At 45.8% G+C, this 17,235-nt stretch overlaps 3 protein-coding genes across 3 annotated transcripts in view; 2 read left to right on the top strand and 1 right to left on the bottom strand.

The window, feature by feature from the left end:
- Positions 1–17,235, top strand: part of LOC142804087 (uncharacterized) — a 446,442-nt gene that overhangs the window by 45,892 nt on the left and 383,315 nt on the right. The gene's annotated exons all lie outside the window — the stretch shown is intronic.
- Positions 1–17,235, bottom strand: part of LOC142804086 (uncharacterized) — a 446,178-nt gene that overhangs the window by 47,840 nt on the left and 381,103 nt on the right. The gene's annotated exons all lie outside the window — the stretch shown is intronic.
- Positions 1–17,235, top strand: part of LOC119170147 (Huntingtin interacting protein 1) — a 130,636-nt gene that overhangs the window by 61,259 nt on the left and 52,142 nt on the right. The window contains exon 18 of the mRNA XM_075890657.1: positions 6,964–7,114. Within this exon, the coding sequence (XP_075746772.1) occupies positions 6,964–7,114 (151 nt within the window). The remainder of the gene's footprint in view (positions 1–6,963; positions 7,115–17,235) is intronic.

The raw sequence follows: 17,235 nt of genomic DNA, 5'->3' as shown, positions 1-17,235 counted from the left end.
AGACTTATTTAAGTAAACTTGTATTTTTTAGTGTTCACTAGTGCATTTGTCTTTTCTCGTGAAAAATGAGTTCAAGGACCCACCGCTTTAAAGGTAAATCGTTTTGGTCGGTACTTTCGGTTGAGCATTGATCCCTTGCAAAATAAGTATTTATGGTTAATTTTTGGACTTTTGCTATAACGACCTTTTAAAGTAACAAATGAATTGTCACTACCCCCTGAAGTTCATTATACCGAGATTTATTTTGCTATAGTACGCGGCTGCCCCATAAAACCTCAGCAAGTACTGCCAAGTTTCAGAAGTGGTAATCAGTGAAACAAACCTTTATTCATGCCTCAAAAAGTGACTCAGCTGGCTTTGTCAAGTGCTTAAGCTGGGCGCGAGAAGTGCCTCCACTAGTTTGTTCAGGCAAATTATGAGGTCGTAGTCACTGCCTGCGCACTCCACTCTATTTTGCAACAGACAGAGGCTCTCCTGTGTTTTTGTCACTGATGGTATTTTGTGAGGCTGCCCCTCTAGCGGCTCACCTTCTTCATTGGGGCCTCCGAGCATGTCGACTATCGTACTTATTTGCATAGTTAATTCACTCGCATAATAAAATCACCTGCAACTTCAGTCGTCGAAATTGAGATCCCCCCCCCCCCCCCCGCATAAAAAGTGCACCCCCTACATTCATCTGCTGCAGCATCAGCTACCGCTGGTGCTGCAGCAGATGAACCGCCACCTGGCGCCTCCTTGCCTGTTAAATGTCTTCCGTTTTTCATTATTATGCCGACCTCTTCGGCCACCTCGGCTCGCTCTTCCATCCCCCTCTTCACTCGCTGCCGTGTGCAGTATTCTTTTTCTTTCTATCTGTGCACGGCAAGTCCCCAATCTTTTTTAATTATGCGCCACAGTGGTGTTCATGAACAGTGCAAGTGTAGAGACATCGCAGCTGAGAAGCACACAACGAATGAAGGTCACGAAACTGCTTGTGCCATCCGATGGTCGCTTCCTACAAATACAAAATTTATAGGCCCAACCACATGCACGCAATTTTTGAGCGACCACGACAGGATTTGCTATTCGTCGCCATCGCATCACCGGTTTCTGGGAAACCAGAAAAAAAATCGCTTGTAGCCCAGAAAAAGTGGTGACGATTTCCCCTACATGGTAGCATCCCCGATGCTGGCTTGGTTGCAATTAGCTCTTCGTGCTTGTTATCCGCACGTAATTAAAAGAATGCAAGAGATAGGCTACCTTTTCTTCTGTAATTTCTCATGTGGACAGCAAGGCGGTGGCCGTATTTTGTCGTTAATCTTGTTGTCGACGGTATATTTTGATGCTTTGGAGTTAGCTTGCGGCAATGTTCCTTACTTGCTACAACGTGAATGGCGGCGACGCGGTCGTTGTGCGAGGTTGCCGTGAAGTTGGCAAAGTGCGTCATAGCATCATAGCGCACGCTTCTGAGCGTCCCTCGAGATCGCAACAGATACCACTGTGGGGGATAAATGATTGCGAGAAAAGATGGCCGTGAAACACTCGTGTACACAGCGGCGCGGGGACTGCTTGCAGAAGAAAGTGTCAACTTCCGAAGATGAGTGAAGTACAACAAAGAAGCTGTTTCTGAACAGTGTACCTGTATGTCAATTGCGAAAGGTTAAGCGACCTATTTTTTTTAATTACCACATTTTTCGCTCATCTCGAAAAAGTGTTCATAAAATTTAGCCCACATAATAAACGCGTACCCAACTTAGCTCCAATTTTTAAAGAAAAAAAAGTTTCTTCATTATGCGAATAATTACGATATTTCGGCATCCTAGCTAGGGCAACAACGGTACATCTGCGTCAGCTGTAGCAAATAATTCGAAGCTGCCTTCCAGATCTCTGCCAATGTACTGTTCACAGCTTCGTAGGTATTGTCGCAGACCTCGCAGTCATCATCAGCGACTTCTGTGTGCGACTGGGAAAATCCGGCGTGTGTGAAGCAGTTTGCAATCTTTGCAGGTTATTTGTAATCTTTGCGCTGTACTTTCGGTCGAGCAGGCGCATGTGCTCTTCGAAAATCCGAAAATGGCTGCAGTCATTCAAGCTCGGCTGTTGCTTCTGTATTGCAGTCTTTGCGTACCGTTTACTTAGGAAAGCACAGGGGCTTTGTCCACTTCCTCAGTATCAGCAGAGGGAGCTTGTCCTCTCCAGTTGCGTTAACATAGATCAGCACTGTAACGCGTTTTTTGCCTTGTTTACGTCCTGATGCAGTTCTGCCCGGTGTAGTGTACATGCGCTTCAGCAATAGTTCGTAAAAGAAGGCCGCATCGTCGAGGTTGTAAATGTCTCTATCTTCATACTGCTGAAGTAGGGCGCTCAGCCGATGCTTATGCTATCCGTCCATGACGTCTGGGTCTACGGCTGCGCTTTCACCAATAATCGATTTTGAAGACAGGCCTTGCCATCTAATGAAGCATTGAAGCCAGCCGTTGCTGCACTTAAAATCCTGCTTGCCCATTTGGGCGACTAGTGCTTTAACTTTTGCAGTCATTGCAGGCCCATTTACAGGAAGGTTTGCATTTACAGAGTTTTTCAGCCATTCGAGAAGAGTGCCCTTTCCACTTCAGAATACATAGGATCACGGTTGCGCTTTCATTTAGCTGAGGAACTCTTCTCGAAGCTGTCCAGTACGGCAGTTTTATTCTTCAGAACAGTTCATAATGATGACGGTGATATTCTCAATAGTTATCAATTTCAGACTTCTGCCGGCCTCTTTTCTTCCTCACCTATCAGTTGAACTGTCTGCTTCCATGGCAGACACTTCCACGTGGGCACTAGCGGTGCCATGTTCATTCGGAGGTAACTACAAGCACTCACGATGCGTGCACACGTCACAGGGTTCAGACAGACCTCGCACAACACACGCGCACGTGTCTTCTAACCACGGCTGGAAAAAACCCAGAAAGCACGCTGACGCTCCATACTGGTCACGTGACACCACCAGCGTAGCCAGTGGCATAGCGGCAGGGATTAGCCAGCACGTTTCAAGCACGTCTGTAGCAGATAGCACCGGAGTAGGGTGCGGAGGAGGAGGGCAAAATTTGCGCCGCGGAGAGTTTCCCGCCGTCTCCACCAGTCTGCACTGACGCACTTTAGCCTGGCGACGCTAGCACAAACATCGTTGCTCAGCGCAGAAAAGGCCGCTCGTCGCAGGGCATGAATGAAAAAAGCGTGCGGGCACTTCGACAACATGGGCGGTCGCTCACTCGCTGTTGGCGCTGCCGTCAATATAGATCCGCAACCTGTTACTTCGTTCTAAGTGAAGCAAGCTATCGACATGCTTCGAATAATCCGGTCTAAAATACACGCATTGGGGTCGGGACTTTGTGACACTTTGATAGGAGCGATAATTCCAATAAAGCGACTTCATTGTAATGAGGGTCTATTGTACTTAATTTTTGGTGTACTTTCTGTGTTGACTCGCTGTCGAAAACATTATCGTAAGTGTCCATGTAGTGAAGGGTATTGGCATTTTGTGACATTCACAGCTTAGTTCACTTTTTGCACATCTTGAATTATCAGGAACAATTTCTGTCACGCTGTCTATGAAAGGTTCGTGGTCAAATAGAAAACGCCAAGGCACACGTCACTGTACAAGGCTACGGTAGTGAGGCCAACTGGTCTTAGAACTCGACTTAATGGTTACGATAAGTAGCACAACTGCGTTATTCTTACATTGTTTGGCTGTTTTTTTTTTTACAGAAAGAACAGGACTAACGCGATGTTAAGGAATCAAGCAAGTACTAAATGTGCCTTTTTTTTTTTTCCAAGCTGTAGTACCACCTGTTGCATAAACACTAGCCTCATTTCCTTCTGGAGTTTTTCTAAAATGCCACTTGAATGCAAATTAAAGCGCATTTTTTCAATACATTAATTGACTGGCATTATGTGTTGATCCTTGATAACACTCATTTTGTTTGATATTTGGGATAATTAGAGTGTAGCCTCATCAAAGTAAGCTTAGCATTTTGGCATATATCAGCACCTCTGCATGTAGCCTGCAACCAGAGAAAGAGAAAGTCATGCACCCAACTACTTGTGCTTAACAGTGCTCAAAATTTGCAAAAGCAACCCCTCCTTCCCATAGTGTATTTTAAATGTAAAGCTATATGTATTAAGTCAAATAGTATTAATGATAATTAACAGACAATGATTCCAAGAGAAGTATAGGTGATGTTGCTAGTATTAAATGCAGTGTAAATGTGACTAAAGAGAAGTGAACGAAAAGATAACTTGCTGCTAGCAGAAAATGGTGGACGCAGGTTCGGTTTCTGCTCACTGCAAGTTGTCATTTCGTGCAATTTTCTTTTTTTTACATTCACATTCCAATCACTTTTAATAACATGCCCTATACATTGTCTGTTAGTTCTTCAATATTGTGTCTAAAAAGAAATGCCCCCCCCCCCGAAAAAAAGCCCTAAAAAGCCCTTCAATTTGCAGTTCTTTCCATCAAACGGTATTGTGCTTTACCCTCTTGCTTTTCAGATTGCATCTGTTTACATGGCTTCAAGGCAATGCATTTTGCACTGCTGTGAAGCTGCAATGAAAGCATTTATTTGCATGCGTGCCACAAGCTGTCCTTGTAATTTTTGCATTCGCATACTTTTCCCAGGATGACTGTCATATGCAAAGTATTATATGGCTGACGAATACAGCGGTGATGAATATTGAAAGCAACATAGAGGTCATGAATTGTTGCTCATAATGAGACAAATATAATGTCTTGGTGGTCATGTTCATATCAGTTAATATTGTTTTCCTATTACAAAGCCAGATGTGTAGACTTTGACAATGTATCAGTTATAGTGAAGCATGTTAATTAGCCTGTGGCTCAAAAATAAAGAGTTCTAATAGAAAATACGAGACAGAGTTGCTGAGTGACTTTTTAATTATAATTTAAGAGTCCTCGCAAATTGGGCATGGCTCTCTCTTTCTTCTTTTTTTTGTTTCTATTCGTCAATTTGGGGGGTGTTGCAGTTTTATAGTTGAAACATTACAGAAATTTCTGCATGAGCATTTTTATATTTTAACCAGTAAAAATAGTTTCACTTAGCCAAATAAACTCTAAACATCAAAAACAAACAAGAAAAAAAACTCTGTAAAATGCTTTCTCTTTGGATAATTGAAGGAGAAGCAAAGTGCAAGTTTATTCAGAGGACCTTCTCGCACAGTTGTCCTAAGTGAATGCAGCACTCATTCACTTGGCCTCTCTGACAAAACATATTGCTTGGGACAGGCTTTGTCAAAGAACAATTTTGTCAATGTTGCGTTCAGCCGGCGCATGTTTTGTTGGCTGCTCTCTTCTCCCGGCACTGATCTACCTCGCTTTTCACGCTTGCCTTTTTGCTTCTTGCACCAGGAGTACGTCCTGATCACGGTATGTGCCATCTGTGCTCTTTGCTGTCTCTTTCTTTGATTCACTTGTCTTCTCTTTCAAGGCCAGGATCTGTGGGGCTCCCTGGCTACACTATGCTGCAGTTACGCAGATAAAAATTATTATTATTTTTTTGCCTTCACTGCACAATCATATTCGAGTTCAATTGCTAGAGCGCTTCATGGCAGATGCAGTTTGCTGAACATGGCTTTGAAGTTGTGCAAATGTAAGTCCGTGGGGCGGGCCTTTTGTCAAACTAGTTCACCTATGCTGTAAGAAACTGTCATGGTAATTCACTTTTAGAGTTAGCACCATGCATTTTCATGAGATGTTCTAGAAGTGTTACTATTAAATGCAAGCGCAGTTTCTCTACGAAACCTGCGGTAACTACACTTTTCTCCATCTGGTATACCAGTCATCCTTATTGCTGAAGCAGTGTAAAAAGAAAACTAGAAGATAGAAACCCTACCATTATTAGACCATTTAGGCAAAGTACGCCACAACCGCCGACATAAAACCCTAACAATTAGTATTGCTGACCACATTACTATGATACACGCTCTACCGAAACTGCACCATTACCGTTACATTGCCATAAATAAGCAACAAAGAAAATGAAGTACAGTGCTCATGAATTGAAATGAAACACCTAACCATTAAGTAGAGCAACTGGTGTGTGCAATTGCTCAGGATAACTGCACCATGTCTTTACAAGTTCGACCGCTAAAGGTGCTGATAGCTCATGGTGCTGTTGGTTGTTGTCTCGTGGTGCAAAGGTGCTGTTGGTTCATGCACCTACATTAGGTGCTGTTGGCTCGAATGTAAGTGCACAAGTTCATGTTATGCCGATGGAAGACAACCAAGAGACTATAGGAACGAAAGCATGTTTAATCTCTAAGTCGATGTGTTTGAATCCGTCAGCACTGAACAAGCGGGGCTGGCAACTGTATCACTTCTAATGAGCTGTAGCTGCTGAATTGTGTGTTGAGCTGACCCATATTTTTTGCCATTGCTGTAGCCACGGCATTGCTCTTTTCCACTACAACATTAAGGTGCCTGATCCCACTGCAGGCTGTGCTTTCTTTTTGTTTATGTTTACTCATTGCATATGGGCATGAAGTTGTGTTTCCGAAGCGTGACTTGACATCCTAGACACATGCCAGTGCTACTTCTCTGTAGTGTATTAGCAAGAGCCAATGAAGAGAACTGGAGAAAATCTCTGAGACTCAAAGTACAGAAATTGTGAAGAGCACCAGTAGCATGAGTGCTGCAGGACATTGTTCTTTTGTCATTGACGCTTATGCAAGATGCCAGAGTCATTCGTAGTTGCTTACGACTCCTGAGAATCAAGCTCATTTTGTGCACGGTATACCTCACTGTTTCAATGAATGCATGATTGAACACAATCATCGAATAATGCTCCGGATAGCAAATAATGTGTTTGTAGTATTCTTTTGTCATTTGATGCCCACCCAAGCGCCTTTTTTTCACATTGCTACCTTGTTCAAGTAGTACCCGTAGATTATTTGCCGTATTCTCATCACATGTGTACAAAACGTCAGAGCCTGGAGGAGCGCATCAAGGAGCTTCAGGCAGAGATGGCACGTGATCGACAAGAACAAGAGGCGGCCATGGCAGCACTCGGGGAGAGCCACACCCAGGCTCAGCAGAGGCTACAGCAGGAGAGCCTTGCAGCTCTGCTGCGTATGCTCGGTAAGCTGGGCGAACTACTCCTTGATGAATGCTTTCATACCCTGTATTTTAAATGCGAATGCATTTCTTAGTCGGGCTATGTCAGGCATCCGGCGACAGCGTCTGCAGCGGCAGCCGTGCGCCAGCAGTCCCTAGCGCTTCGCTCTCACTACCTCTCCCATAGCAACTGCTCTACGTGGATGCACTTATCCTCGCCGCTAGCAACCAGAGTATGTGGTGCGAGAAAGTGTAGAAGAGGGTAGGTGCAGTGATTCGCTGCTCCTCCTTTCGTTCGCTCTCTCTCCTGTGCCCCACTCTTCCGTCCATTCGCGTCGCACTCTCAACCGTTCGCTGGGTGGGGGCCTCTCAAGAACATCCGGAAATGTGTGCTCGAGATGCCGCTGTGCAACTCCAACGCCGAGCCGAGAGCACTAGCGCCCCGCTCTCCCGTCCGCTTGCTCCTCACTTTCACCCGTTCTCTGGCTAGGCGCCTCTAAGGCAGTGACAGAAGTCGGTGAAGGCGGATATCTGATGGCAACGGTACTCTCTCGGCGCAAGAAATGCATTTCCATTTCCTCACAGTTCCCTTTGGGGAAGTGGGGTCATTTTTTTCACGTACAACACTCCTTTGCATATAGCCCCCCCTTTCCTTATTTAAGGGGGGAGGGGGAAGCCCCCCCCCGTGTATTGATATGCAGCCACCTTCCTTGCATTACATGCTAGCCATGCCATGAAGCCACCATTCACTCTGAAATTTGGGCATAACTATACCTCAATATTGGCTCCAAATTTTCTGTGTAGTTGGTGCAGGTTAAACACGAGATCATAAGGCATTCAAAGTAAGGGTTGGTTGCAACATATCGAAGCACTGTGGAACAGTAGCCAGCAAGGGGTCTTAAAGAGGCTGAATGACGTTTTGATTTGTGGGCTTGTCTTTTTAAAGATGACATAGTTATCCCCTGTGTGTTAGTTTTAAATAATTAATACATGATGTAACGGGAATAAAAAAAGGGCAGCAGTTTTCTTCTCGGTCTTATGTAGAAGGCCACCACTGACAGCAACATCATGTAAGGCCATCTACTAACCCTCTAATGCACATTCGATGACAATGCCATCTCTGTTATCGATTAGTCTGTGTACTGAAGTTAGACCAACCTATTTTGACATCTTTACCTTGCTTATACGACATTTACCTCTCTTAATATGGTACAGTGCTGGGACAAAAATGCAGCGAATGGCCACAGGTCCAGCAGACAACTGTGCTCTGTGGCAGGCAAAGGTGGTTGTGAAATTACTACTGAGCTCCACCAGAGAGCTCATTAGGATTTATAAGAGAAAGCCAAGGCAAACATAAACACGAAGAAAAAGAAAAATTGTGCTTGCAAGCAAGTTGCAGTTCCCTAGGGTGTGTTATCTCTTCATTATGATGTGATTTGTGACGGAAGCTGAATAGTACAGTAGAACATTTTTATACAGTCGACGTCCAATTTTCCGGACCCTCAAGGGACCGTGAAAACGGCCGAAAAATTGGGCAGCCTGGAAAGACAAATGCACGTGAAAACGCGCCTTTTTTTTTTCGTAGGTATTTTTCGCTGACGGAGAAGGTAACGGCTGGAGTACAAGATTCCCATTGCAATTCAGCCAATGCATTGTTTAGGTGGCTCTGAAAAAAGCCATTTATAAAAAAAAAAAAAATTTTTAATCTGACGTGGCCAGCGCTACCTCATAGGTCCGCACTTCGGCACAAAGGCGCCTATTTTCTTCTGCAATGTGGTCTGCTTGCCCGGGATCATGTCTGCCTCAATTTAAGTCAACGTCATGTTGCCGCTGTACACTGATGACAGTGCCATCAGTGCTCGCTGGCTCTGTAGGAGATCTCTTCGTTCTCGGTGTCGGAGTCGTCAGAATCCTCCTTAACTTGACGAATGTTTTCGTCATCGGTGAAGTCTGCTCATAGCTCAAGGTCTTTGTCAGCGTCGGCGAAGCCCTCAAAGGTTATCCCGGCTGGAATCGACACGCCAGCAGGGCGCAGATCGTCGAAGGCAACACCTGCGGATAGCAGTTCGTCACACACGCTGTTCACTTGGGAAGAGACGGCTCCTCGGCGTCGAGTGTGAAGCCAGCGTGGCAAAAACAGTTCCGCGGAGTCTTGTGCGTAACCGCCTTCCAGGATTCCGCTAGCATGCCGACGGCAGACCTGAGGTTAGCAGCGTAGCTTTTCCCGTTGTCGGAGCAAAGCGCTATGTGGCTAAGCACGCTTGATTTGTACCGTATTTACTCGCGTAATCCTCGCACTCGCACAATTCTCGCACCCCCCACATCGCCCAACAAAAATACGATTTCTTTTTTTTCTCGAGTAATTATCCCACCCCCGAAAATTGCCGCAATAATGTCGTCTGCTCGTTCCAGCCAAAGATGATGACAGCACGCGCCATCTCTTAAGCATCAAGCGTACTATTGCACGGATTTGCAATTCAATCTATGCCAAGCCGAAGTGGCCAGTGCGCGTTGCGGCGTTATGTATGTTGTGTCGGTAATTTTGACTCGTTATGGGGCGATACTGAAGCTACACGGCTGCTTCAAGTTGCGAGTGATAGATCATGCACTAAACAACGGCAACAGGGCCGCCGTTTATCTATGAGTTTTGTGTTCGCTACTGGTGACGGCAGCTGAAAGCCACCAAGACGCATTGGGCCTGCCGTATGCCTAAAGCTGGGAATGATGGTAAACTTTATTTCTTTAGAAGGAAACTGCGGACGATTCTGTTAAATAGCTATCAGCCCAATATTGACGTTCTACGCTTACCTTTTGAGGGCTCCTGTTGAGCGATGAACACTACCGCTACGCCCGCAACGCCCACAAGCTTTGTGTATGGTATTCTAATTCTCGGCTATTTGCTTGCACTTTTTGTGTCTCAAATAAATCTTGCCTTGTGTTGAACCTCTGCTCTTATTGTTAAGATAAGTTTTAATTAATACTTCTTAAAGCTTGCTGTTAATTGCTGGTGTGAGAATCCCGATTTGCGGCCACTTGTTTTCTTTTTCGCTCTGTACGTTTTCGTGGAAAGTTTTCCCCCATAATTCTTGCACCCCCCAACTTTGCATCAGTTTTACGGCAAAAAAAGTGCGAGGATTATGCGAGTAAATACGGTAATGATGCTTCAAGTTCCGAATCACGCCTTGGTCCATCGGCTGCAGAATTGCTGCGGTATTCGGTGGCAGAAATTCAATCTGTATAGCCTTCAGGTCCTTAATGTGGCCATGCGCAGCGCAGTTATTCACAAACAGCAGAACTCTTCGATATTGCTGATTATACCTTCTGTCCAGCTTGCGCACGTACGCTTTGAGTAACTGCTGTGTTACCCACGCCTTCTTGTTAGCTTCTCAGAGAACAGGCAGAGCCACTGCCCCCTTGAAATATCTTGTATGCTTCGACTTGCCTATTACTAGTAATGGAAGCTTCTCGCTGCCTGACATGTTGCTGCCCACGAGGAGAGTGAGCCGCTCCTTGCTGTGCTTGCCGCTGTAGCAGGGGTCACCAGCAAATGCAAGCGTTTTCTCTGGCAGCAGCTTGTAGAGCAGTCCATTTTCGACGGAGTTGAGAAAATATTGTTAGGTGGAAACTGCTGAAGCAAGGACTGCGGCTTTCCATCCCGATATTTGGCGACAACAAAATCGTCAACGGCGCCGCTTTCCCCACACACCTTCTTGAACTTCAAGTCGTTGCGGCTCTTGAAATCGCGAAGCCATTCTTCGCTCAACTTGAAGTCCTTCACGCCCATCTGAAGCGCGAAATCCTTTGCCTTCTGCTTCAGGATGTCGCCTGGTACTGGGATTTTTTTAACGATCATGGCACTGAGCCACACGACGAATGCTTCCTCGAGCTTCGGGTAAACACCCTGGCTCGCATTCTTCTTTCCAGCCTTGGTTGATTTGGCTGCCACTTCCAAGATCTTCGCCTTGTTTTTGATGAAGTCCGAAACAGTTTGCTTCGAAATTTTGAACTCCCTTCCCACCTCTGCCTGCGACCCACCTTGTTGGACCTCTTCAATGATGGCAGCTTTATTCTCCATCGTGAGCTTGCGAGGGGGCTTTGTGCGCTTCGAAGTTGCGGACGAAAACAAATAAGCAGTCGGTGTCATCACTGTAAATGGCGAATCCGCTCGACGAAAAGCACAGCACGACACGGCTAGGAACTCTGTGATGCTGAAGGTCAGGAAATGGGATCACTGAAGATAGCGCGCAGCAGCAAACGATCAACCGTAGGCACGACCGCAGAGCTGATAAAACAACACGTGAACAAAAACAGTGAGGGTTGGCTTGGCTAAGCTGCCAAGCTACGGCTGGCAACGGATTGACACGTGCAGTTTCGAGGTTACGGCAGCTGCGGCGCAGTGCGCCAGTTGGCGGCAGTGCTGCTGGCCATACCTGCGCTGCGAGTGTGGCGGGTTTGAGAATATGAAAACAAATATGCTTAACTCTACATTCAGTTGATGACTGCGTCTAAGTGTAGAGTTAAGCATAGAAACAGGTATGTGGCATGCTCACGGGAAGTTGTCTATAGGACCTCCCTTTCCTACGGGGCTTGTTATGTCGGAATGACCAGAAGGTGTCTGAACGATCGACTGAGAGAACACGCTAACGATGTTAGAAACGGAAAAGATGGTTTTCTTACTCAGCACTGCACTGAGTGCAACTGTGTACCCCTTTTCAAGGACAGGGTGACACTGTATAAGCACAAGGATGAGCGCACCCGAGTTATCGTCGAGGCCGCGCAGATGGCACTTGAACAGGTGTTATGCATTAGCAAGCCCGTCTCTGTCCGAGAAGGAACTAAGGTTCCTCGAAGGTTTTGGTGTGCGGAAGTAGAGTTATTACTTTTTTTTTTACGTTTCGTTTTCCTATAGACTTTTCTTTGCCTTTTTCAGTGCTTTTGTTTTTTCTCTTACTCATGCATTGCTCTTTGTGCCACATGGTTTACTGTCTCCTCTATATGTTTTTGCACTCTGCGCAATAAACTCAGTTGGAAGTTAGTGCTCGTATCCTCCTTGTCTTTTCGTTGTCGTTCTGTTTTCGTGCTATAACTATCGTCATATCATACCAACTAGCCCAAACTGCCCCATTTCTAAATGGACATAGGAGCTTTAACCGCAGTTTAATTCGACGTGATCATATAATTCCCATCTTAGTTCATTTTTCATATTGTTGCAGCTGTCATTTTTGAGTAATGGCTTAGGACAAACCTTGAAGCGTTCTGTATTTTTTTATGTTTGTCACTTAAAATCATTGACAAGGGATCGCATACGGAAGAAGCGTATTCAAGCATACGGTGAATGTATGCTAAATACACTGTTGATTGTAAACATGCTGGCATCTGTCTCAGGCTTCTCTGTATAAAGTATAACGGTTTGGCAGCCTTCGACACCACTGAATCAACAAGGGCATTCCATGAGTGGTCCTCCATGGTTTTTCATTCGTTCTCCAGCCACCCGCGTCTGCCCAGAAAAACCTGCTCTTCCTTTCCCACCGCAACACCCAGGTTTTCAAGGCGGTTTTCCAGTTCCTCCAGGGCACTGGACAGCTATCTGTAGAAGGCCATCGCCATGTCCTCGGCCATAGACTTCACTTTTATTTTCTTACTCCATCTTTAATTCTCTCTTTTCCTTCCCCTGCAGACGCTGAGACGTTCTTCCACTTAGGGCTGCAAAAATAGCGTCTTTTACACTCCTCATGCTCCTCCTCCAATCACTCGCAGCATGTCAGCTTTCTCTTCGTTGAACCTTATAGTGTTTGGAAATATCAATGTTGCTTTTTTTACATCAATAACAGTTTCACACTACGCTCGAAAACAAAATTTGGGCTTGAATAGCGCTCATATAGATGCTCATTTGGAAAATGAGCATTTATAGGCACTTATAGGGATTTAGGCACGAACACTTTAAATAGGCATTTACAGACACTATAAAAACACCATAAAAGCCCTTCTTAACTTCTAATTCATGCTCATATATAAAAATGACACGATAGGAACGCAAGCAACAAAATAGGCGTTTGCCTATAATCCGGTCTCTACTAATGAGACATGCTTGTAAACTTTCTGTGCTACTATAACATATGCTTCGCGTTTAAATAACTGACAGTGCAAAAACAGCTTTGGCAATTTGAGCGGTGATAGTCCCTTTAGCCAGCATTCATCTGAGTTACGCGACGTTGTGTCCAAAAGATACTACCGTAATTACTCGAATCTAACGCGCACTTTTTTTCCGGTGAAGCGAGTTCATAAATCGCATGCGCGTTAGAATCGAGTACGAACCAAAAAATTGCGGTCAATCCACGACCTCCTCTATATATAGAGGAGCTCGTGGGTCAATCTATTGCCATCGGCAAATCCAAAATGGCCGCCCCCTATGTGCGTCGGCATGGCGCGTCGGCATGGCGCGTCGCTTATTTCTGCCTATGTGTTTCTCATGTGCGGCACTTCGTACGTGTGCTGAGGAGTTCGTCATCTAGTAGTGCATTAGCATCGACGGCTTGGAAGGGCCGACTCCAAAAACTCGAGTGCACCACGATGCCGCTTTTAAAAGAAAAGTCATCGCATGTGCAGAAACGGACGGGAATCGGGCCGCATCGCGGTCGTTCGGAGTTCCCGAAACGTGCGTGCGGGACCGGCGGAAACAAAAGCAGAAGATTGTCGACAGCAAAGCTTCACGCAAAGGCTTCAGGGGACCACAGCAGGGTCGGTTTGTGCAAATTAAAGAGCTGCTCGGCGAGTATGTGCTTGAGCAGCGAGCGGCACAGCGGCCCGTGACGACAGAACTCCAAGTGCGGGCTATGCAATTAGTCTTAGAAAAAGGTCTAATGCGGAGCCAGTTTAAAGCGAGCAGGTGCTGGCTAACTAACTTTATGAAAAGGAAAGGCTTTTACCTCCGAAGGGGAACATGCATATGCAAAAAGTTTTGCGGAGGAGTACGATGAAAAGCTTCACAGTTTTCAGAGGTTCGTCCTAAACTTGCGGCGCAACAACGGCTACCTGCTTGGGCAAATCGGGAATGCCGATCAGACACCTCTTTGCTTCGACATGCCTGGCACCACAACCATCGAAAAGAAGGGGGCGAAGCAAGTTCGCGTGCTGACATCGGTCCACGGTAAAACTACAGTGACGGCAATGCTCTGTTAAACTACAGTGACGGCAATGCTCTGTTACATGCTTGTGCATGTGCCCTTATCCTTTGGTGGGGAGAATCGTGTGCCTTTGGCTTTCACCAGAATGATTGCGTTAGTTTGTTAGTTGCCAGGCCCAACACAAAGGTCACTTCACTGGCTGCACAGGCCCCGTTTGTAAAAAGAGCGCGCTTTTCATACACAGCGAAGTATAACTGGGATACTTGTTAGTTTGTACTCTTCTGTACTTGTGACTACGTTTCGTGCATCGTTTTTGTGCAAACAGCGTGTTAAGTGTCGAGCGATAAACGTTGTTAGTTCACTCTTGTCCTGTGTATGTTGTTTTTTTGCGTCAATTGTGTGTGAGCAGCACGCTGCACGTTTCCATCTGCTTGCTGTTCTCAGCGTTACATTCGAAGTCATTACTATTGCAATACATTGCTTTGCCCTTGCGGAGAAACTGCGGCTTTTTATCTCCGCTCTAGCTGCGTTCGTCACACCTGCTCGCGCGCTTTTGCCTGCTTGTAAAACACACAATGCGTGGGGGGATGTTATCGATTGTGATATTACACAAAACACAAAGGCGGGGGGGAGAAGGGAGGGGCCACATCAAGAACTAACCCCTCCCTCCCGAAATTTTTTTGCCATGGCTTATGTATAGCTCAACATTACCATTTGCATGCCCCCCCCCCCCCCCCCTTCAGTTCAAGGTGCAATGTCTTTCCCCCAAAATAAAAAAAAACTTACCTACGCCACTGGCGATGACAAAGACCGGTTGAGAATGTCCTTGTAATTGCTTTCGCAATAAAAAGAAAATGGCTCTCGTGTTCTAGTCATCTTAGGCATATGCATAAGGTCCCCTGTGAGGTTCTTTTTTCTTTGTGCACTGCTTTCTAGAATACTACAGGGAGATTTTAGAGTACAGACAGAATGCCCCAGCCCCATAAAAAATCGCTGCAAATGTAAAACGAAGTTTGTTAAGTTGTGTAGTTTCAGCACAGAGAGACGAGTGCCGGAAGAGATTGGCTTTGTCAGACTAGCTAAATGACGTCATGTTAAGCCTAGCAGTATAATCAGTTGTAAAGAAAAAGAACCTTTCTATATTCTTGGAGTCGTCTAAGGGAAATGCATTTGCAACTGTGTGTGTCTGTAGTGTATGTCACAGCATTTGTCTACCATATACTGTATTTACTTGCGTAATGAAAGCACTCGCATAATAAATGCACCCTCAACTTCAGTCATCAAAATTTGGGGGTTTTTTTCTCTGCGTAATAAACGCACCCCCTACATTCATCCACTGCAATCCCGCTAACCGACACCTGGTGCCTCCTCACCTGTTGGCTCTCTTCTCTTTTTTATTACGTTGCCAACCCACCTCAACCACCTCGACTCACTCCCTGCCCTCCTTCATCTGTTGCCGAGTGCCTTTTGCTTTTCTTTTTATCTGTGCCCAACCATCCCTTCCCCCCCCCCCTGGTCTTATCTGTGCGCTGCAGCTGGGTTCACGAGTGGTGCATGGTGCAAGTGTAGAGACATCCCAGCTGATAAGCACACAGCCAGCAAAGGTCACCAAACTGCCCACGCCAACCAAAGTTGGGCTAACCCTCACTAACCTACATTGGTCACTTCCTGCAGACCCATTCCACCCCCATCTCCCTCTTCTTTAGCCTACTTTTTTTTTTCTTCACTTTGTCCCTTCATTCCCGTTCATGGCAGCTTTTGGGCGCCCCTCGAGATCACAAGCAGATACCACTGTTTCATTTAAACGATTGTGAGAAAAGATAGTCGCAAAGCGTTTTTATGGCCTTTGGTGGCGGCCCAGGGACAGCTTGCAGAGGACAGTGTCATCAACCACCAAACATCAGTAAAGTGCAACAAAGAAGCTGTTTCCAAATAGTGTACGCGTATGTAAATTGCAAGAGGTTAAGTGACCAAACTTTTTTTTCTTTACCACATTTTTTTTTTCTTCTCCCGAAAGAGTTTTCATAAACTTTACCCTGAGTAACAAACGTACCCCACAACTTTGTTCCAATTTTTTTAGAAAACAAGTGCGTTCATTATGCGAGTAAATATGCTATACAGTCGCCGACCAAAAAAAGTCCGTTCATTATGCGAGTAAATATGATATACAATCGCCGACCAAAAAAAAGTCAGAAAAATTCGTTTTTGTCAGAAATATGAACTTTATGGCATCGGGCAGGCTTAAAAAGTCCATGATTCTGCCTTGCCTCATACTACGCTTGGAAGAAATTTGGTTCGCCCATATTTGCGGCAAGGTGACATCGTCATTGTAAATGCTCGACAAAAGCGTCACAGCGATGGCGATCTCTGCTGCCGACAGCTGAGAGTGATCATCGACGTCATCATTCGAACCACTCTCTGGCTGCGGCACAACCTGGCGAAGAATTTTTTCGTCTGTGGGCTCCGCGCATGAAATTGTCATCGTTTGCACAAGCGAAGTTTTTAAATAGAGAGCTTTAGAATAACGTTTGCGGGCATTGCGGGAATAGCGGACGCATTATGAGTTCTAGAACAGCGTTTGCTCCCCCTAAGGAAAGGTTTAGGGACATTCACCCCGACCGCAAACTCAAATGCACGAAAGCCACACACAACACTTCACGGGCCTCACGGGCCGCAATTGCCGCGCGCTATTTCAGATTTTCTGCAGGCAGGCCGCGAACGACGACTCGCGTTACGACGCATGCGCAGTGGCAGTGGCCGCACCGCAGGGGCTCGCGGTGCACTATTCTAGAACTCCTTAATGTCATCGTGGCAGGCACATTAACTCCTCTACTGCGCAGATCCGCCTCCTCCCTGTACGGTGCGATGACGACAGTGCTGACCACTACGGATGACCGAAGATGAGAAAATGGTCCCGTGCCGCGTTTTCTAAAGCAGACACGGCCTTTGAAACTTTAAATATGACATTTGCTTTCCAATCTTGGAGGCAGGAAAGCCATTTCCAAATTAAGCCACTAAGCT

Source organism: Rhipicephalus microplus, chromosome 3 (genome assembly GCF_043290135.1).
Source record: "Rhipicephalus microplus isolate Deutch F79 chromosome 3, USDA_Rmic, whole genome shotgun sequence".
Taxonomy (NCBI): Eukaryota; Metazoa; Arthropoda; class Arachnida; order Ixodida; family Ixodidae; genus Rhipicephalus; species Rhipicephalus microplus.
The sequence above is the reverse complement of the archived record's forward strand: the minus strand, read 5'-3'. Positions and strand labels throughout refer to the sequence as shown.